This window comes from Dicentrarchus labrax, unplaced genomic scaffold (assembly GCF_905237075.1).
Source record: "Dicentrarchus labrax unplaced genomic scaffold, dlabrax2021, whole genome shotgun sequence".
In the NCBI taxonomy this organism is placed as follows: Eukaryota; Metazoa; Chordata; class Actinopteri; family Moronidae; genus Dicentrarchus; species Dicentrarchus labrax.
The window spans coordinates 16,129,562-16,151,544 of NW_026136705.1; the positions used below are offsets into that span (position 1 = coordinate 16,129,562).

At 40.6% G+C, this 21,983-nt stretch overlaps 2 protein-coding genes across 3 annotated transcripts; one reads left to right on the forward strand and one right to left on the reverse strand.

Moving 5' to 3' along the window:
- The first annotated feature begins 98 nt into the window (after positions 1-98).
- On the forward strand, positions 99-11,416 carry LOC127364017 (palmitoyltransferase ZDHHC23-A). Its single transcript, XM_051401062.1, has 9 exons — positions 99-232; positions 785-1,420; positions 2,225-2,392; positions 3,161-3,398; positions 10,288-10,427; positions 10,519-10,598; positions 10,698-10,811; positions 10,916-11,017; positions 11,121-11,416. The coding sequence occupies exons 1-9, from the start codon at positions 114-116 to the stop codon at positions 11,138-11,140; spliced, it is 1,617 nt and encodes a 538-aa protein (XP_051257022.1). The 5' UTR covers positions 99-113; the 3' UTR covers positions 11,141-11,416.
- A 745-nt stretch (positions 11,417-12,161) lies between these two features.
- On the reverse strand, positions 12,162-21,183 carry LOC127364005 (zinc finger Y-chromosomal protein 1). 2 transcript variants are annotated; one of them, XM_051401045.1, is made up of 8 exons: positions 20,757-21,183; positions 18,341-18,437; positions 17,737-18,051; positions 16,825-16,974; positions 15,933-16,061; positions 15,707-15,841; positions 15,423-15,563; positions 12,162-15,111 (listed from the first exon to the last, which is right to left on the reverse strand). In XM_051401045.1, the coding sequence occupies exons 2-8, from the start codon at positions 18,405-18,407 to the stop codon at positions 13,808-13,810; spliced, it is 2,241 nt and encodes a 746-aa protein (XP_051257005.1). In that variant the 5' UTR covers positions 18,408-18,437; positions 20,757-21,183; the 3' UTR covers positions 12,162-13,807. The 2 variants fall into 2 exon arrangements, with proteins under 2 accessions (XP_051257005.1, XP_051257006.1); XM_051401046.1 differs by lacking the exon at positions 15,707-15,841 and having other exon boundaries at positions 20,757-21,181.
- Positions 21,184-21,983: the final 800 nt, after the last annotated feature.

The following is a 21,983-nucleotide window of genomic DNA, read 5'->3' on the forward strand; positions in this document are numbered from 1 at the left end:
ATGTGCTGTAACTGTTCATGGTTCATTGCTCAACAGTACAGAGTTTTTAAATGACGGCCTTTTGTTCTGAAATGACAGCTTGTAAACTTCAAAGTCATCTTTAGCAAGCCATTATGAAATGGGAGAAGTTAAAGCCTCCAGAGCCAGATGATCCTATGTGTTGCTGTGAGTGTGATATCTACCAGTACGGATGTTGCTGTGACTGTGAAGATCTGGATGAAGCCTTTAACAGGTATGAAGGGCTTGAGGAAAAGGGTCAGTACTGAGAACCGCTACAATATACTGAACAACAAAAAAATAAAAGAAGCCTAGTGTTGCTTGATTTTTATTCACATAGAAGTAGCACTTTTTTAAAACTTAAGTTCAGTATCTCATTGCTCTAATTTACAATATGTTTTATTATGTATGGTAACCAAGAGTGAGCCAGTGTGAATAAGGTCAAACTGTTCCAGGGCCCGGTTCATTATTTTCTCCCTGAAGAGTTAATCTGGCCCTTATTATAAGAAACCTTCCTCACAAAGTAAAAACAAATAAACCTAATATCTTTCTTAATATGCCATTACAGCATCAACTGTAAATCCTTTAAAAAGCGGAGTACAGAACTAAAAGTAAAATTTACTTATGTGAAAGTAGTATCACTGATTTTAGAGTGTACTGAAAAATGTATGCAGCTCAAACACATGAAAAACTACCTTTTTTCCACCAATGAACAAGCAACTGCATTAGCTACAATCATAATTACAAAGCTCTGTAATTATGACTTGATGACCACTGTTCTCTGTAGGTGGCTGAGAGACAAACCACCTAAAAGTGGATGTCAGTCCGCTGTACTTGGGGCCATGATTGACAACCTGGAGATCTCCATGATCCCGGCCCTGGTGCTTCTGCCTCTGCTGCTGCGTGTTGCAGCTCTGCACTACCTGCTGGGTATCATCATCCTGACGGCTCTGCCCGGCCTGGTGCTGTGGTACTACTACGCCACGCACCGAAAGAGGAGACGCACCCTCTTCTTCCTCACTCTTTCACTCTACTCCCTGTTCTACATGTATTACCTCTTCATCACAGAGATTTTACCACGTGGGGACATCAGCCAGCTGCAGTTGTGTACTGTGACCACTGGCATGATTCTCACTGTCGTCTTTCTTATTCTCACCAAGAGAGGCCCAGGAGTAGTGACCACTTCCGCACAAGAAGCACACAGTCCCAGTCAGGAGGCTAACAAGGACACCAGACACCTTAATGGATCTACCCAATCAGAAGCGTCCTCCTCAGGGACTCTAGCAGGGTTGCAGACAACAAAAGAGGCCCTGACAGCAAAATGGAGCAGGTGTCCTGTGTGCAAAATAATGCGACCCCCACGGGCTGGACACTGTCGAACCTGTGGATCCTGTGTGCAACGTCTGGACCACCACTGCATCTGGTGGGTTGGATTTAACATGCAAGTTTAGATATTTCTTGTGTGGCCTGTGAATCACTTCTAAGTAAGTGATGTTTTTCTGTATTGTGCATTCACAACAGATCATGAAAATGAATATAGAGTTATGATGGATTTGGTAACTGCCATACAGTCATATCTTCACATCTACTTCCGGTTTTCTTCCACAGTAGAGAAAGATTTAAATGAACCATTAATCACTGTTTAATAATAGATATGAGTCAGCCATTAAATTGTAATTAATTCATAAAATATTTTTCCCACTTACACATATAGTTGTATCTGTTGTATGTTTGGGTTTATTTTTTGAGAAGTGAAGTGTCTGAGATTTCTGCTGCCACCTTGAAACAGTGGAGGTGAATGGAAATGAAATTGGTAAATTGTGCTGAAGCATAGAAAACTGACATTTCGAAAACTCCAAAGCATCAACGTTTTTCCATAATCGACAGATCTTACTGTGAACAGTTTTGACATTTTAGAAACTATCCTCCAAAGGTGAAGAAAAGTGTTGAATTGTCTCCTAGATTAGGTAATGCTCTCCGCAATACACTTATAACCTAAAGATAAAATTTATTTATTATTCACTGTAGATGGAAACCTCTGATATTACCAGGAATGATACAAAAGTCACTTGAATGTGAACTTAAAAAACAACATACAACGTCAGGTTTAAACTCTATGGAGCCACACCCTGCAGGCAGGAGGTGTGTTGCTGCCTCAATCTGGTCTGACTGGTACATTGTGTTGTGTGTCTTCTGTGTTATGCGTGTATGTGTTGAGACGTTGTAGGATAAATAGCTGTGTTGGACAAGCAAACCATCGCTGTTTCCTGCTCACCCTCTTTGTGTTCGTGTTGACCTCTCTGTATGGGATCAGTCTGGTGCTTCGCAGCCTCTGTCCTCGGCAGTATCTGATGACGGCTCTCCTCTATTGCCCCACAGTCTACAGTCAGTCTAGGTACACAACTCTTTTTTATTCTGTCTCCACCACAGGACGCAGGTGTCTATAAAACTAGATGTAAGAGTAGATGAGAAGTCAACATTGTAAATGTTCTTGAAAGTAATATCAAAATAGGAATTCTGAACTGAACTTTCCTGGCTGAGATTAGATAATCTCAGATATGTATAATCAATAAACATTTTATAATGAATTTCAGTGAAATGTATTATTAGTATCAGTATACCTATCCGTGCTTGTTATATTATGTTATATTTTGAAATTATAGACTGACAACTGTTTATAGAGAATTAAAAATTACGTGAAAACTCAAAACCCACCTTTTCAGCTTGTGTCATAGTTAAATTGCTGTAATACCTTTATTTATGTTTCCATTATTGTCTGTTGTTTATTTTAGGAAAGCATTAACATCACATAAATTTTTGGTAAATAGAGAAAAAACATTGTAATTTACCCTCTTTTTTGCCTTGGACTGTGTCTATTTATTATAAATGAAGAGTGGTTAATACTGATAGTCAGATCAGCTTAAACAATAGTTATGTGGCATTAGAAACACAGATGATGTGATAAAGTAATTTTTTCGAGAGACTAGAGGGCCACAAGTACCAGTTATGTTTTTGTTTTTCTCCATCATGAAGTCAAATTTTAAGATGGAATAGCCTAGTATTGTTAAAAAAAAACATTTAAAGGTTTTAAAAGGTTGTACTAAATGCATTTCAAACATGTATATTGCTTTAATGTGATATTCACGCTTTCTTTATGTTTCAGCACAGCGCTTTGCTTCACCTGTGCGTGGTACAGCAGCATCATCACAGGTGGACTGCTTTACCTCTTGGTGGCACAAGTTCTGAATATCAGCTTCAATGTGACGGAGCGGGAGTCTCAGCTGGCTGTGAGGAACAAAACAGGCCAGAGCCGTCTGTGGGGACTCGTTATCGACACAGGAGAGTATTCACGTGGCTTCTGTCAGAACTGGGTTGAGTTCCTCACCATGGCAGATGCCTCGGTTTCTCCTCGCTCCAGCCTCACTGACTTGGTCTAGTTTCACTTCAGACTCTCAAGTAACATCAAGATAACAGACTGATAATACAGCATGTATTTCTTAGGATATATCAGCTGATGACTTCCAATGCTTAGTGCATTATAGCCTCTCAATATAATGTATTAAAAACTCAAAAATAAAGTTGCAGGGGGAATACCACGGTGCTAATGACTGCTTAATAGACTGCACATCGATAACTGTTTTGCTGTTGGAATTTGTTGCACAATTGTCAATCAAAGGAAATAATCTACAGGCATAAGGCTGCAGGCACTGCCATGTTACTGTATATATTTTCTCTACCTGCAGAAAGTCGTGTATGCTGTCTGACTGAATTCAAAATATTTTTGACTGCATGTCAATAAAAGAATTGAATAAAAATCTTAACCTTGTAGTAAATGAGGGGTGGGGTTCATGTAAAAGAAGAACAAGAGCCACACTTTCAGCTCTGTGCGCTCTGCTGATGGTCATTATACAACTAGAAAACATAAAAAATGTATCTTGGCCTTAGGGTGGGGCCATATTATATCCCACATTGTGACAGCAATTTAAGGCGTTTCTCCAATGTGCAGTGGCCACAGGATATACCAGACTCAACTTATCAGGCTTAAGTTGTTGTGATGTACTTTACTCAGCTCTGACTAACTAAATGCACATTAGCAACATGCCATCAGTTAGCACATTTGCATATTTAAATGTTAACATGTTTATATGCTTCGCTAATATGTAATGTTTAGCATATTAGCTTGTCATTCAGACTCTGATTGGAATATTGAGTCTGATGAATGAAACGAAACGAAAGGATGGAGCCAGCTGAGGTCATCAAACTGTGAGAAATCACAGGGACATGCTGGGGAGATTAGATATCCCATCCCAGCACTTCTATAAAACCTAATTTTAGACTGTTAAGTCAGCATTAGATATAACCAAACAGGCATGAAAACCTGGCACAGACGAATAGAGCTCTGCATCTGACCCCTGTGAGTCAGTGGTCAGTGTACAGCCATAACTTCCTGCAGCAGCTTGCATTCATCTTTACTGTTATGACTGATACAATCAGGCTTTTCCTGTATTTATTTGATATTACTCCTCTGCAGTGTGCTGCTGTGTTATTGATTTTTTAATCTAATGGTTTTTGTCCATTGCTGTCTCATAGTGCCTGTGGTGCTCTTTTTACACTGTCCAGACCCACACATTTTACGATATGCAGCGATTGTTTCTGGAAAGAGTCAATTACTGATATTATTTATTTATATTTATTCAAGTCCACAATCCTGTCCACCATCATAATGTATAACATTTAATGTGTTTAAGTACATCTATTCACTCATACGTAGCTTAATAAACAGAAAACTAAACAGTGTATGTGGCCTCAAGTAATGTCTAGACTCCAGTGTTTCTGTCCATACACTTCCCATTATTTCCCATTATCAGTTCTTATAATGCACATCTTGAATGGAGGAATCGATCAAGCTGTTTAAATCAATACACTTCCTCCATTTAAATCACTCAGTCTATTAACTGATAGGTTTATTCTCTCCATGCCCCCTATATCTCCATGTCAATAGCTCTGGAGTCAGTTTGTAAGAATGGTCTTTCCTCTGTTGCCACCCTCAGGCCAGTCAGTGTATTACAGCCGTGTGGCCAATAGACCCCCACTGACTGGCTCAAGAAGACTTTAATACTCAGTAATCAGATTTATATTTTTCATATGAACATTTCTAACTGAGTATTATTTTGAGTTGTTTAGCTGCTGAGTTGTAATATCGTACTGCCCTAAGGCCTGCTCATACACAGTCCACAAAGATACAGTCCACACTGACTGCCAGGTCAATAGGTATTCTGTGTATTTATATAAATATATTTCTGTTTTTAGTGCAAGTGCTCACAAGTTGAAGAATGGGTGTTATGCTGGAGTTCATTCAGTTCTGCAGGTGTTTAATATTTGATATTTGCATCTACTTTGTATGTGTGTGTTGTATTCAATCCCCACAGAGTTTGGTTCTCTCAGTGGTACCAATGCATACATCTGTAAGTCTGAGCTCTCTTTATAAAGAGATTTTTCTTAACAATTCCCTAAGGGGGGCATAACCGCCCCTGCTTCAAAATATATTCATTTCTCCTCTTAATTTGCCATGTGAATGGCCTACAGCCAATTGTCATCACAATGTCTTCAGCGTGTTTGATCAACTTTGTCTCGTGGCAGTGTCTAAAGATGACTATTGCTGTGCTATGCTTTGGTTCAATACATTACAATACAATTACTGATTCCGATTGAGGTGAGCGGTATTGAGGTATACGGGTAGGTGTCAGTCCCCAGAGGATGAGTCCTAATGGACCTGTGATGGTTCTTTCAGCCTCAAGGGCCAACTCTTTTCATGGTTGCTTGGTCACTCCATAATCTTTACTCTAGCGCCATCCTCAGGCCAATATGTAAACTTTATCCACAAGAACTCTCATGATCAAAAATGTAGATTCAGCACATTTAACTCCTGTGACCTCTCTTGACTCTAATGAACCCTTCCTCTAGTGCCACCCTGAGGCCAAACTGCTTTTGTAGCTTGAAAAATGAATGTAATATTGTTCATTCTATCTACCACTTAGGGTTGTGACGATCCTTCCCAGCTTTACAGGTACTTGGGTTGGCTGGTAGCTGGAGCTGGGAGGGTCACCTGCCTTACCTGCTAATGTGGGTGTGGCTCTCAGAAAGTTATAGAAGACTGCCCTTCTGGGAGTCTCTTTCTCTTTCAGCCTGGCATACAACACATTACACCACATTTCACTCAACCACACACCTCTAACGTTGCTGATATGACTGATATCTTTACACATCTCACCATTTAGTTGACATGTTTGGATTTTGAGTTAAACAAATTACCTTTTTCGACTGGTAATGACCAAATTGTATATTATTATTAACATTTTGTTCCTGATTCATTTAAATTAAAGAATATATAATTTATTCTTATGCTCTGATTCCAGTCTTCTTCCGTGCTATCATTGCGTGTGTGTGTGTGTGTGTGTGTGTGTATGTATGCGTGTGTGTGTGTGTATCCGTGTATGCGTGCCTGCCTTGAAGCTTCTTGGCACACAGGACAGATGTTTCAGCAGAGAACGGCTTTGGGCAATGAGCTGTTAAGAAAATATTCAGTCATATTTTTTCTGTGGTTAGTTACCTTCTGTATATTATATTATTATCACAGCCAGCCGGCCAACCCCAGCTTAGTTTAGGCTAATTTACAGTTAGTTAACTGTCACTGTCTTGATTTGCTCTTGGCTAGAAGAAAGCAATCATTTGCTGTGTACCGTTATCATAATATATTGTTGGCCAAAATCAACATTGTGTGTCATAATACATAAGTTAGTGTCATGGATCACATTAGCTGGCAAAGTTATTTTGCCAGCTAATGTTAGTCAGCTAAAACATCCACTCAGATAGTATGTTAATAGTGATAACGTTAGCAAGCCAGCTGCAACCCAAGCAGAATAATGTAGAATAATGTTGTCGAAAATCCAACCTGCATCCCAACATAGAAACACATATAAATCAGTCCACAGGCAGCCGAAAAAGGCGGGAAAGGTCTCTTTTCTTTAAGTTATACCACAATAAAAAGTGATTAATACATTAAAATAATATGGAAAATGCCTCAGAATATTACGTATGGAACCTTTAACTCTCATTCAATCAATTTAGTTCATTGAGAAGGGGCTACATTATTTGTCAGTATCTGGTTTCACTTATTAAACTGAATGTAGGCTTCTAATCTGATGGATGAACAGATTGGAACAACTGGAAGATGACTCTTTTTTCTCATTTTGCCAACATAGAATGAACTCATTTGACCCCACAAGAACTTTTAGCTTTCTGAGAACCGCTGCAGTTAATTTAACCTGTTGTTAATGACTCAAGAAAAGAACATATCTGCACTAGTTTGACATGTCGCAAGTTATTAGTGAATGTGCACTATGTAGCTTAAGGCTTTTTAAAGTGTGAGAATATAAAACACTTTTCTGACACATTACCTTGAATATTTGTTTTCTCCGAGCAAAAGGCATGCTTGTTTAAACTGGCAAGGTATGCAGGTTGGAGGAATCTTTTACCTGTAGCATGTATCTGCCTGCACTAGTCGGTTTGCAATTCATTATACTAATTCATCCCCTCATCTCCTCATCATGCATATCTGTGCAGACGTAATATCCTGTCAATAAAATCAAATTAACAGACAAAACTAATTGTAATGGAAATGTTTTCAACTGTACTTTCTACAGAAGAAGTACTCTGATCTTTTACTTAACTTTCAGTGTGGAAATTCTAAATATATGAAAGCATTAGTGTCAAAATATACTTAAAGTACCAAATGTAAAAATCCTCATTATGGAGAATGACCCCATTTCAGAGTAATATATATTATACTTTTTCACTGAATTTATTATTCGATTCTTGATGCACTAATGCACATGTCGCTTAAAAGTTGGTAGAGATGGGGCTAATTGCAACTATAGTTTAATCCTGATTTATTTGTTAAAGTACAATACTAAAGAAAATAATTAGCTATAATTAAATAAATAGCTGGTAGAGAGCTATATTTATACCTGTTGAATTGTGCAGTACTGGTGGTAATGTAACTACATGCTACACACAACCTCTGCACCTATTGGCCACATACTCCTTGAAACAAATCATATATGTTAAGATATACTGTATTTACCTACTAGTTAATATATAATGTATCCATATTGGTATTCACACCCTAGTATGAGTATGTTGTTTCCCAGTATACTTCAGTCATGGTGGTTTATTTCACAGTGTGGTAGAAATAGTGTATTGGTCTGTGGCTCATGGATAACATCATCCATAGCCAGTCTGCTGTTGTTTATGTTACAATTCATCAGTGCTGATTCTGGTCCAGGACAGCCAGCATGTTTGTAAAACCTGATAAATTAGGCTAGAGCTGACTCTAACTTCCCTACCTATTTTATATAAAGCCAGCTCTTTCTGGGCAGAAGGGAAAGGAGTGAATGGAGCCCATATCTGGTGTATAGAAATGGTCACAACCAACAGTAGCTGCTCTGGTGCTTTCCTTCATATCACATAATCTTTATCAGCAGATGAAGTATATTTGAGGTATACTTAATTTATACTCCATCTGTTGATGAAGATCTTGCGATATATGATCATAAACTCCAGATGAGCTACTTGAGGTAAGCTTGTGAGATTGCTGAACTTGGAAAAAGCAGTTATCTTTTTTACTGTGAGTGAGCTATGAGCTGTGTAAGGAAAAAAATATTCTTATTGTTCATCTATCTAGTATCTTGTGCAATTTTAAGAAGCATTCACAAACTTTGGGGTGCCTGGAAAACTCATCTGGTAGAGCTTGCAGCCCAATGTACCAAAGCTGAGTCCTTGCTGCAGCGGCCATGGGTTCGAATCAGACCTGTGGCCCCTTGCTGTGTATCATCCCCTCTCTCTCTACCCCCTTTCCTGTCTATCTTCAGCTGTGCTATCTATTAAAGGGAAAAGGCCATCAAGCATTCACATATTTTAAACCAATAAAAGAGACACTACAGTTTCCCAGGAAAGCATTTCAATTCACTACATGGTGATGCATGCATTAGGAATCCAATCTGCAAGGGCATTTGTGTTGTCTCTGTGTTGTACTATCGCAACTGCTGACGGATGCGTTTGATTCTGTGGTTTCTGCCACAGAAAGCACTGGAGGGCATCCACTGGTTTGTTTACCGCTCTCGGTTACTGTGTTTTTACAGCTTACTCTCACGAATGGGAGGCTCCAACATGAAACTTCATTATGAAATACAGCACTTTCCAGCTCTGTGTGACAGACAGGATTATAATCTCTGCCCATTTGTTATTCAGATGATGTTTCTCCTGCCTGCTGTTTACTGCCATGCATTCACCTCTCACATGGTTGATTGAATTATGCCCTGGCAGGGCTAAAAGCTTACCTTGTCGCTGTGAAACTGTACGTTTGACTGACGTGTTTGAACCCATCCCAGCTCCAGGGTTTGTGCGTGTGTGTGTGTGTGTGTGTGTGTGTGTGCTGGCCGGGAGGGAAAAGGTATCCTCACTCTCGACTATATAAAGGGTTGTCAGGCAGAACTTCAACAACAGACCTCCAGATCTTCATCCACGCTCTTCTCCATCGTTGTTTCTGTGACTGATCAGTAGCTATGACTTTACTGCTGACAGTGCTGGGAGCCATGCTCTGCTCCTTGATGGCTTCTTCTGAAGTCGCACCCCAGGCAGACATCAATTTACAGGCGGTAAGACACACAACTGGGTACTGGATGAACTATCAGAAATGTTTATTTTGGCCACAGTGTTGATTGATGGTGCTTGTATGCATTTTGTTTAATTCCACCTCACAACAGCTGCAGCCTGAGCATTTGGCATTATGTTTTATGTTTTAGGATGTTTGATGTGATAGTACGCATACGATGAGCTAAAATAAGAAATACAAGAAGTATTTGACTTTGACTGATGTTGTAAACTTGTATACTTCCTGCCTATTTTGTACTTGAATTAATTGAATGGTGACATTCAGGGGAAAAGAATTGTGAGGAATCAGCTTTCCTAAACCTACTATCACACTCTTTTACAGACAATTCTATGTAAAAATTGTACACATTGTACAGGAATATGAAGATTGAGTTAACTTTTCCCACTATTTTAAGTCAGACTGACAACAAATCAAATGCTCTGAGCACAGCTAAGGTCTTCAATAGTGAATGCTGATTATCATTTAAAACACTCTCTATTTAAATGTAGGCTAGAGTGAGTGTTATACTATTAATGTGGGGTTTTATTCTTCTATGTTTGCCTTGTGCGTGTCCACAGATGGCAGGGAAGTGGTACCTGATCGGATTTGCCACTAATGCTCAGTGGTTTATCAACCGTAAGGCCAGCATGAAGATGGGCACAGCCACCTTCACCCCAAATGCAGATGGGGACCTGGAACTTTCATACGCCAGTCTCAAGTAAGAGTGAGAGGACAGACAGGGACACAGGAGATTTTTTTTTTTTTTAAATGGTCACACTATTTATCATGTTTCAATGCTTTCCTTACAGCACCGATGGCTCCTGCTGGAGAATGAACAACCTGGCCAAGAAGACCAGTGTGCCTGGAAAGTTCACATACACAAGTGAGCGTGAGTACATACACACACAGGCACATACACATACATGCACATAAAGGAATGAGTTTCTTCGGTCACATGGTCTGTTCTGCACACCTCCCTCTCTGCCAGGCTGGGGGAATGAGAACGACATGCGCATGGTTGACGTGAAGTATGATGAGTACGCCCTGATTCACACCATTAAGTCCAAGGCAGGCGTCCTCACCGCTGTCAACAAACTATATGGTAAAGTCATCATTAGCAATGACGCTGCAGTCTGTTGTGTGAATCTAAATGTGTTCAGTGGAGTCACGAGGGCTGTAGCAGATGAATCTCATGTGGTTTAACAGGTCGTGGCAAGGACCTCAGTGCTGAACTGCAGGAGAAGTTCAGGCAGCTCTCCTTGGAAACTGGCATCCTGGCTGAAAACATTGTTTTCCTTCCCAAAAATGGTACTTTTTCAAATATCAATAGAGGTTTTAAGTAAAAAATATAATAACCTGTGAATAAGAGTGATTTTATGCACTAACTGCCTTTTTATTTTTCCTTCTTCAGCGGAGTGCCCGGCTGCCTAGTTTTCCGGCCATCTTATATGTCAATGATGCTGTCTGAAGAACTTAACATTTGTTGGGCATATTCAACATTTATCAAGACAATGAGACAATGATTAGTTTTTTCTGTTTATTTACTCTGCTGTTTCAGATGATGCATTAGGATTAGCTTCAAATGCCATTAAACATGGTGTAAAGCCTGGTTTCAATATACAATACTTGCTTTTATTTACTTGCAGTAGTACTTTACAGATCTCCTTCAGACATGTTTTGAGACATAAAATGCTCTTTCAATAATAATGTGTCGGATTTGGTTTTTCCACAAAAAGGTTCCATAACCTGGTTTAAAGGTCTTAGAAACTTTCTATTCCTTCTCTTGAAAAACCCAGAATCATTGTTCTTTTCAAATGTTTAAGTGCTGGACACAAGATATCTCCTCGTTCACTAGGAAGTCCATTCTCAGTGCGTGCACTAGAGGCTTCAAGTTTCCACATCACACTGCTGTAAGTTGCATAACAGGACCACGATTGGCTTCCAAAGTTGCGAAAACAAAATCCTGCTTGTACATGCTCATCTTCAAGGTTCCCTGCGGAGTTTCAGACCTCTAGTAGCACTACGGAGCATTTTTTTTTTTTTTTATGAGTCCCTGTTTTGTTCCTCTTGTACTTGTGCACGAGCGACGCGGTACACATTCCTGCCAATTGTTTCACACTATTCACTGATCTACTGACGGTGGTAATGCACAAAAAAAGGCAGCCGTACACCAACAACGGCAGAGAACAAGACTGCAAGTAAGTAAAATGGATGTAAACAACTTTCAATTATCAGCTTCGCAAATGTTTTATGAAGAAGAAATGGATTTAACACATTTGTCCAACCCTTAAAGGACTCTGAGTGTTTTGATGAGTGACACTGAATGTAAACATAACTTCTGTTTGCTTGCAAGAGAACTCCACTGGACAAAACAACTCAAATAAAAGTAGCAAAACACATTTTCCAGGAGAGGTCAACTTTAACAATATGAGCAAAAAAAAAGACAAACGTCTAAAATACTTTGCTTTTATTACCTTTTTTAACAAATACGCTGAAGTACATCCATAACAACACAGTTCAGATTTCCTTTTTATCAAGTGTTTACATCTACACGCTTTGTACAGATTTGTATACAAAACAATAATTTACGTCCCATAGAAGTCTAGTTACACTTAACTATACAACAACTTGTAAATGAAATAAATATAAAAACAGAAATAATCACAGGTGATAACAAAAATGTAAAAAGCCATAGTACAAGTACACCACCAGCACCTGTCTTCTGAAGTTGCATCTAAAAAGATATACATTTCCCTTTCTACTGGTAAAAGTACATCTGTGTGTGGGTGAAAACAAAGAGTTCAGTCCATAGTTTCATAACAGCAGCACCACATATATACTGTAGGATTCCTGTTCAGACCAAACAGTTATATTAGGACACTGATGTGAACTTTTTTTTAAACCCAGCCTAATATCAGTATCACACCAATACTTTTAAATGATACTTTTTCTATGATTTAACAAATATTGTGTCAATTAATATGAAAAACAAGTTAGTTCATAGAAAAAGAAACCATGTGTCAAACAGCTCAACATCAGTAATCATGTTTGACAACGTACATTTTCCTCGTCACAATAATCAGCTTTTTTTCTTTCTTTCAAATTGATGGGATTTCACTCCCCAGGTAGCGTTACTAGATTAAAAATACTGTCAGTCGGGGTTTCATCTCTACTGCTTTGGGCACTAGTTCTGAGCAACTTACAGTACACTTACTGACTTAAAACTGAAATATTGGACAGGTGTATAATCAAGCGATGGGGTAATGACCGCATGGTGATATAGGTGCATATGTGAACTTTTATTCACTACCATGACAAATCCACTATTTCACTGTGTATTTTGTGTTCATTCCATGATCGTAGACCCCTGTGTACAAAGCTAAGAATGATTGTTTCTTTTCTACGGGTGCTGTACACAGCCAGCCTTGTGTTTTTGTTAACACAACAAAAAGCACTATGTTACAGAGTGGTGGAGTCAGAGCACCAGGAAGCACAACAGATGTGTCTGTCTCTCTTTCTCTCTCGCTCACATACAAACACACAAGCATACACACGTACGACTTGATTACTGCATTCATCATGATCTTTACCAAGATGGCAAGTGCTACTGGGAACAGGTTGTTAATCCATACTGCTGTGTTTAGTACATTTTAACAAAATGACGCAAACGTTTTGCAAATTACACTTTGAGACTGTTTTTTTGAGTTTTGAGACAAATAATTAGGACCATCGTGACTGACAACTGACTGTTGCCTGCAAAATTAAAAAAATGTATATCTACAAAGAGACATCTGCACAATCTGCCATGCACACTGTCACCAGCAAGGGACATGCAGTTAAAAGTGCAAGTCTACGGAGAGGTTCTGTTGCTAACTCTGACGGAGCATTAACGTTATGTACACGTGTATACATTTCTGAACAAACATTAGGCTGAGGATCAAAAAAGAGCAAAACAACAGAACAGACTAAGTGCAGCACACGCACACACACCACATTATTTCAATGTGAATGGTGCCGTGCTGAGGGTGCAGTGATTGGGGTGTGATGGTTGCTTCAACATTGTTCTTTGTTGTGGCACAGTATTTGGCTCGGTCAGAGTCACTCTGCCTGCACCACGTCCTTGTGGTGGCGCATGATATGCTGGTTCTTCTCCGAGGGTCGTCGAAAGCCTTTTGAACAGATCTCGCAGCGGTGCGGGTAGTCTTTTGTGTGAATGGAAATCACGTGTCGCTTGAACCCCGAAGCGTCCCCGGTGCTGTAGTCACAGTACTGGCACTGGTAAATTCTCCTTTCTTTTTGCCCCTTGCCAATAACTACAGTCACACTGCTGGCTAAGCTGGCTGCACTGACTCTGCCAGGTGGGCCAGAGCTGCTGGACCCGCTAGGTGCAGACTTTTTAGGTGTGGCAACAGGAGTGTGCGTCTCTGTCCTCTTAGCCTCACTCTTTTCAGGAGAGGCCTGTTGCTCCTTTGTGTGGACAGACAAGATATGACGACTGAGAACAAAAGGGTCTGCAATTTTAAAGTTGCAGTGGCGGCACTGATGGAGTTTCTTGGTGGTGCGGTGGGATAACGAGTGCTTCTTCAGTTCAGACGGCCGGTGGAAGCCTTTACCACAGATGGCACATTTGTGTGGGTAGTCCTTGGTGTGAACAGATATTATATGGCGTTTCAGGTCACTGGAGTTGGAACTTTTGTGATCACAGTGGGCACAATGGTGGGTCTTATTCTCTTCGTGTGTTAGTCCGTGCTGCATTAACTCCTCCTCCTCCGCAAAGGTCTGGAAACAGCGCTCACATTTGTATGGCATCTCTTTGCTATGCTTAGTCTTGATGTGCGTCTTGAGGTTAGACGAATCGGCCGACTTGTAGTCGCAGTACAGGCAGGAGTAAGGCTTCTCGCCCGTGTGCGTGCGCATGTGTTTCTTCAACTCTGAAGGATGTCGGAAGCCTTTTCCACATTCCACGCAGATGTGGGGGAAGCTTTTGCTGTGAACGGCCAACAAGTGCCGATTGAGCAGTCCTTGCTCAGCAGTTTCATAGTCACAGAACTTGCATTTATGCATCTTGGTGGGCGGTGGAGGCGGCTGGTTCTTGGGCTCTCGGTGGTGGTGCTGCAGTCTGTGAGAGAACAGCGCCGCCTGCTGGTGGAACTCCTTGCCACACATTTCACACTCGAAAGGGGCCTTGCTGCTCAGAGCGTGCACCTCCATGTGGTTGTGGAGACTGGCTTTCTTGTTGGTGGTGAAGTCACAGTCTGTACATTGGTACTTTTTCCTGGTCAGAACATCCTGGTGATGATTCTTGGTGTGGCGCTTCAGGAAACCTCGTGACTTGAACTTTTTACCACAAAGCATGCAGGGGTAAACGGTGAGAGGCTGACCATATGGACCGATGATGATGGCTGGAAAAGAAAAATGACAAGAGGGATACAAAAATGACAACATGGCCATAATCTTGTTTGTCAAGGTAACATTTCTTTGCTGTACGAAATGGTTTCAGTGGACTTGATAACATGAACATTGCACACACTTACATAGGGCTGGGTTTCAAACCTCAATACTTTTTTGATAGTGTTTGGACTATGATGCAAAAGTCACAAACTGACACAAATAATGCAGTTGTTATGCTTTCTGCTATAGCTGAGCATTTACCATTTACATTCAATATCTATGAAGGAAACATCCATATTTATTCCCTCTGTGTTGCTCTTACCTGTCTGTACCTGGCGAGGCTCTGACCGTCTCTTCTTGTTGCGTTGTCTATTGATATCATCAACCCCGTCAGATTCATCGATGTGCAGCAGTGCGCTGGCTGCACCGTTTCGGTTTTCACAACTCTCGCTATCCTCTGCACCTGTGAGGCCAAAAGAATGCCTTTAACGCAAAAATAAACAAAACCAGCTTCTGTAAAGCTTAAGCCAAGACACTCAGAGACGTGGGTGATGCACAGGCTTCCAGTGTTGTTTTAAAAGCAATTTAATAGACAGGGGTGCTGACCATAAGCAGCTGCCCAGGCCACAGGCATGAAGTCCTTGCTTAGAGACACGCTGTCATACGAGCGGTCGTGAGTTACTGGCTCTTCGCCTCCTACCACCACCTCCATATAAACCTCATCAGTCACCTTGGACCCACCTGTAGATGAGCCCAAGATGTACAAAACCAAAAAACTAGTGACGTTTACTTTCATGACAGTCATCCCCGCTCATTAGATCTTAGGACTCACCGTGGTTCCCCTGATTGTGATGAGAATCCCCGACGGACATGTACACCATCTTCTCTCGGAGCGTTTGGCCTGACGACTCCGTTAACGCCACGCTCTCTGTGTCTCCATCGCTGATGTCAACAGATTCTCCTGCAGAATAAAAACATCTTTTAAAGCCCTCAACCCCTTTCCAGGGTCTTCGCAGGGTTCACTAAGTTACATTTAAGACTTTTAAAAGACCTCTGTATCACCACACAGAATGCAATTTAATTACAATCATAACAAGTATGACAAGTGAGAAAGTATAATGGAAAACCAGACCAAGTATAAAACGTTGTGAGTGTTCAGTAGACCAGAAAAGGGCTATATATGTATGTATATACACACACAAGCCCATTTGTTATACGACATTGTTTTCAGTACTTTCCAGCAGTACATAATAATTCCTAATGATATGACTAATGAAATAAATGGATGCAGGGATTAACCAATTAAACATCATTAATTCAAGTTTATTTAAGCTCTCCATTATGAGCCAATGAGCTTCCAAGTACTGTAGCTAAGAGTAGTGAGAGTGCTTGCTACAAGTCTGATAGTGCCGACTTCTCTCGACAGCCTGCAATCTGATAAAAAACATTTTATAACTAACATTACTGCCCATCACTTTTGAATATGAAATTAAAGACTTTAAAAAGTACCTTTGGAAACATTTAATTTAAAGTCATTTCAAGAACTGAGTGTACCGGGTTTTCAGGTCAGAAAACTTTACATTTGGCCAATAATAAGAGGAGGTTCTTCTAATCAACAATAGGAAGAGAGGTTTTTGCAAAACAAAGAAATATTCTAGCAAATTCAGAAATAATGAAGGGTCAAGTTATAGCCAAACAGAAGTTTAAGCTCAACCACCACTCACCCATGTCATCCTCCCCAGAATCAGCCTTGAAGATGTACACCTTTATCACCTCCTGTCCATCCTCATCCTTCTCCACTTCCTGGTCCTCCACAGCTCCCTCGACCGTTACCTCTGTTCCATCCTCGGACACCATTTTTCCAGCTTCGTCCACTAGGGAGAGGGCCAACACATCACATTTCATTTCATTAGAGACTAGCAATGACAGTCTGCTTCATACTTACGTTCAGACTGTGAAACAAGTACCACTTTGGGGTTGTTTGACAAGGAAAATATACAGTGTGGTAGTCAGGGCTGCGTAATTGCTGCAATTATAGAATGAAAGCAAAGTGGCTTCTTGTGCCAATTACAGGGCTGCGCGATATGGTAAAAACATAATATTGCGATTATCTTGACAGATATTGCAATTGCGATATGATTCGCAATTAGCCTGGGAAAGATCATTTTTGCATCTCAAATTTATTTTTTACTGAAAATAATATTAAAATCATGATGATGTAACATTCGTTTGGGGGGGGGGTCTGTGGCAAACAAACATGTTTTCTTAAATCTGGAGAACAAGATTTGTAGGCCCAGGGCAACTCTTCAGAACTACAGTACTTCATTATAGTGCTGTTTTGTCACACATTTTATGTTTATCAAAAAATTGCAGCTTCCTGTGATTTGGATATTGAACTTGGTCATACTGCAATTTCCATAATATTGTTAATTGTTAATTGTGCAGCCCCAGCCAATAATGTTGCTATGTACCAGAGATGTTTACAATTTCACATCTGTCTAAAATAGTTCACTTGTTAATGCTGCTCGAACGCTTCCTGGATGTCTTTACACTTGAGATCAGATAGCTATCCAAGTATGCTTTCCAGAGGAGGCACATTTGAATCCAGTCCAAGCACAGCAGAGCAGTAAACTTACAGGATATCATTAGATAATCTCCACAGCCATCTTGGTCGTCCTCCTGCTGCTCTGGGTCCAGCCCATCTTCAGGGATGTCTCCCATGGCAACACCCTCCTCCTCGCCCTCCAGAGCCATCACACAGGTTTCTACAGCGACATCTTCATCTTCATCGCAGTGCACATACTCAGAAACCACATCCTCAACAGCATCCTGGATGACTAGCTCATCTGGGGCAAACCTGTGAACTGCCATGCCTTCCCCCTCGCCTTCTGACACCAACACAGTCTCTTGAAGCTCCACAACAAACTCCTGCCCACCGGCACCACCCTCATCTGGAAGAAGCAGGATTAACCAGTTAACCAGATAGCAGTCGAGAGCAACAGTCTGTGTGTGGATGTTTTAAATGGCACATTAAATGTTGTTACTGGTTTCTTACTGACGACATGCAGCCAACACTTTACTTACAGTATGTCATTCAAACATTTCCAGTTATCTGGCTAACCAAAGAATCCTGCTTCTTTAGAAAATACCCCAACACTACCATGTTTATGAGACCTCACATAACCACAAACATACTTTATATCAATACAAATACACATTAATATAAGGATGGCTAATTACCCGATCCGTGTAATATTATTTTAGGCTCCTCAGAATGTATGGCAAGCCTGGTGACATCCTCATCCATTGTCCTCGCACTGCATTTGTTACTGAAGAGCTGAAAAGAGATGAGAGGAAGCTTAGATCTTTAGTAGCCAAAACTGTTGAAAACAAAGCTAAACAGAAGAACCATGCTAACTCCAGCAATCTCAACAGATAGCTTATTCATATTATTTATCATGCTATTACTCACCACCCTAACTTAAATCAGTCTGTCACTAAGTCCTCACACATTATTTCATACATCTACAGTCTTCTGTTTCAGTATGATGCTTTTTATAATGTTCTCACACAAAGTATTATTTGCATAATATATAAATGATATATATGTTGTTTGTGGTCATTAATGCGAATTTAAACTATTTGAATTATATAACAGAAAACCAGATGATGCATTAAACATGACCCAAACATTGTATGTTAACCAAACATACTTAAGTCATTTCTTTTCCAGATGCACACAGGGGAAGCCACAATAAGCTTACCTCCCTCTGCGTGTTGAACACAAACATGGTGTGTGTGTTGTTAATTTGACATTTTAATGTGATTCACATGATCCAGTCCACTGGCCTGGTGTTGCAAAACTACTGCAGCCCGAGCATCGTCCTAACAGCTATTATGTCCTTTAAAAGACTTGTCTTTGTCATTTTAGCTGCAAGTACTGTACGAAATGGTTTCAGTGGACTTAATAAGGTGATCATTGCACAGACTTACATAGGGCTGGGTTTCGAACCTCAATACTTTTTTGGTAGTGACCAAAATGTGTAACTAATGTGTAACTGGCATCAAAGGAAAAAAATGTTAATTCATAGTTCACAGTCCTTATTCATTGAATCGCCATTAGTATAAAAAGAAATACATTACTCTTAAAAAATTAAAAAATAACTGCACTGTTTTATATCCCAGTTTTTTTCTGTGTAAAGCTTCATTCATTTTGACATTTTCTTCACATATTTAGACACAAACAATTAAGATGCACTGGAAGTAAGTCTGACCTCACTGGCAAATTGAGTGAATAGTCAAAAAATCCTAAATAATGGATTAAATTACCATTAAGAAGATAGGTTTCAGCAGTGCTAGATTGTGTCTGCGACAAATGACAGCAAGTGAAATGACCAGTGGCATAATTGACTGCATCACTGCTTCAGCCACCGAAATTAAACCAATATTTCAGCCCAACTGGCTCTACCTTCATCATGGACTTTACAGGTGAGACAATATGCGACAGAAACCTCTCCCTGTCTCTCTCCCTGTCTCTCTCTCTCTCTCACTCACTCACACACACACACACACACACACTGGGGGATGCAGAGATGTAAACAGTGGTGTGGACGATGCAGCCAGGGTGCCATTTAATTTCCACTGAATGTACCATCCCCCACCTCCAGGTGGGAAAATGATGACAACGGTGTGTGTGTGTGTGTGTGTGTGTGTGTGGAGATGTGGCGCAAAACACAGAAACATCCGTGTGTTTTAAAAAAAAAAAAAAAAAGATGCCGCCAACACGTAAAATAACCCCGACCACGGTGACCACACTACCTCAGCTACTCATTCATGCAGCACCAAACAGAGTAAACCCCCCGATGAGGTGATTAACGGCAGTGTCGTCCACTGACCACTGGAGTAAACGTTAGCACTGATTAACTCAATATTACCGCAAAGTCCGGTTGTCACAGACAAAACACACACACACACATACACACACACACACACACACACATATATATATATATATATATATATAGAAACAGCTGGGTGCACCGACACACACATAATGCAGTGTTATTACGAGCACATAATAAATAAAGCGAGGTTACGTTAGGTGTAAAGTGGCGCGACTCTGTAGTAGCCAGCTAGCAGGAGGAGGCTAAAACAAACACACACACACACACACACACACACACACACACACACACACACACACAAACACACACACATTTTCTACAACCGATTTTCATCACACTAGCGTCCGCCATTTTGTTAGCTTGCCGTCTGAGCGAGTGATAATTTAAACGCTCATTGTAAAAGCTCCTCCGCGGTGAGGAAATGTTAATTGCGTTTCTGTTGAAAGCCACAATGTACATTAACTGTTATTACCGATTACAAACGACGGTAGCCAACGACGACCGGCGATTACAGTAGAAAGCCCCCGCTCCTTTCAGCGGGCTGACTAGCTAACAGGATAGGCCGCAGTTACCAATTACGGCCTCTGTAGAGGCCTGGGCCCTGAGAAGAAAAGGCCCAACCCTTTGCGGCCTCTCGGCGAGGATAAAGAAATAAATTAAAATACCACATGCATGCAAAAACAAAGAGACACACAGAAATGCAAACACAGCTCTGCAAACAGGCGCACCGGGAGCAAAAATGACCCGCGTACCAGATGTATGCTGCAGGGATGGCCTCCGTCCGCTCCTCGGCTTCCCAGGCCGCCTGGTTCCCCCAGACTCGGGCAGGATTCAGTCGGGAATTTTGTGTTATTTGGGCGGGCCGGTGAGGAGCAGAGAAGGAGGGGTTAGGGGTTGTTTCTGGAGCTCTGCTGAAAGCAAAGCAGGACGTCTGGAGCCAGATCTTGTCATGCTACAGCCCCCCGCTCCTCCAGCTCCGAGGCCGCCGTCAGCACGACACGTCACAGCCCGAGAGCAGCAGGAAAATGCGGAAGGGTTGTGGTGGAAATCACACCGGCAGGCACCAAACAGGCCATAATCTGAGCACCGCGGTTCAGACGGGTGGTGTTCATACGTGCACCGCACTGTTCATTTCTAATTAGCTTGTGCCCCCAGGGTTGGTGTAGCTGGTGATGGGACTGCTTTCAACCCACCACCACCCTAACAGCAGACTGTGTGCGGCTGCAGAAGGTGGACAATAAGAGGTATTAAACTATGACCTCCAGACATCCCACATTTAAACAAACCGCTGTCTCTAAAGAAACTGCACAGTGTCAGTGGAGTTAACACACTCTTTACAGCGAAATTAGTTTAAGTTCTCGGCATTTCTTGAGGTTTAGAAATATAAGAAGTAGCTTTTTAATTTAAATAAAAAATTTAATAATAAAAAAATAAAAAAAAGTTAATTTTTGGGAGCAAAACAAATGGGCATATAAAGGTATTAGTGTTTACAGTAAAAACCCGTCTTTTTGATGCAGGCAGATTTAGAAAGTAAGAAAATATCACACATTTACAAATCAAATGTATTTGTAAGTACAATTTTAAACAGTGGTAGAATTTACTCAAGCACTGTACTTATGTAAAAAAATTATTTGTACTTGAGTATAAAAGAAACACTGTACATTTTACATTTGCTTGACATTTAAATTACAAAATAATACAAGAAATCTGAATTAAAGGTACTTTGCTCTTATATAAATCACAGTAAAGTCACTTCAGTGTGCGTTGGTTGATTCAGATTTCTTACTACATGGTCCTGAGACCTACCAGCACCTGACCATTGTTGGCAGTGCATGGGGAGTTTACAAAATAATATACTACACACAAACTGATAATCAGCCTATAACCCACAATACATTTGTATATAAAGTAAGACAGCAATCAGACAACAGCTGAGTTCTGACAAAGGCAGCATATGACTCCATTTGTCAGACTACATT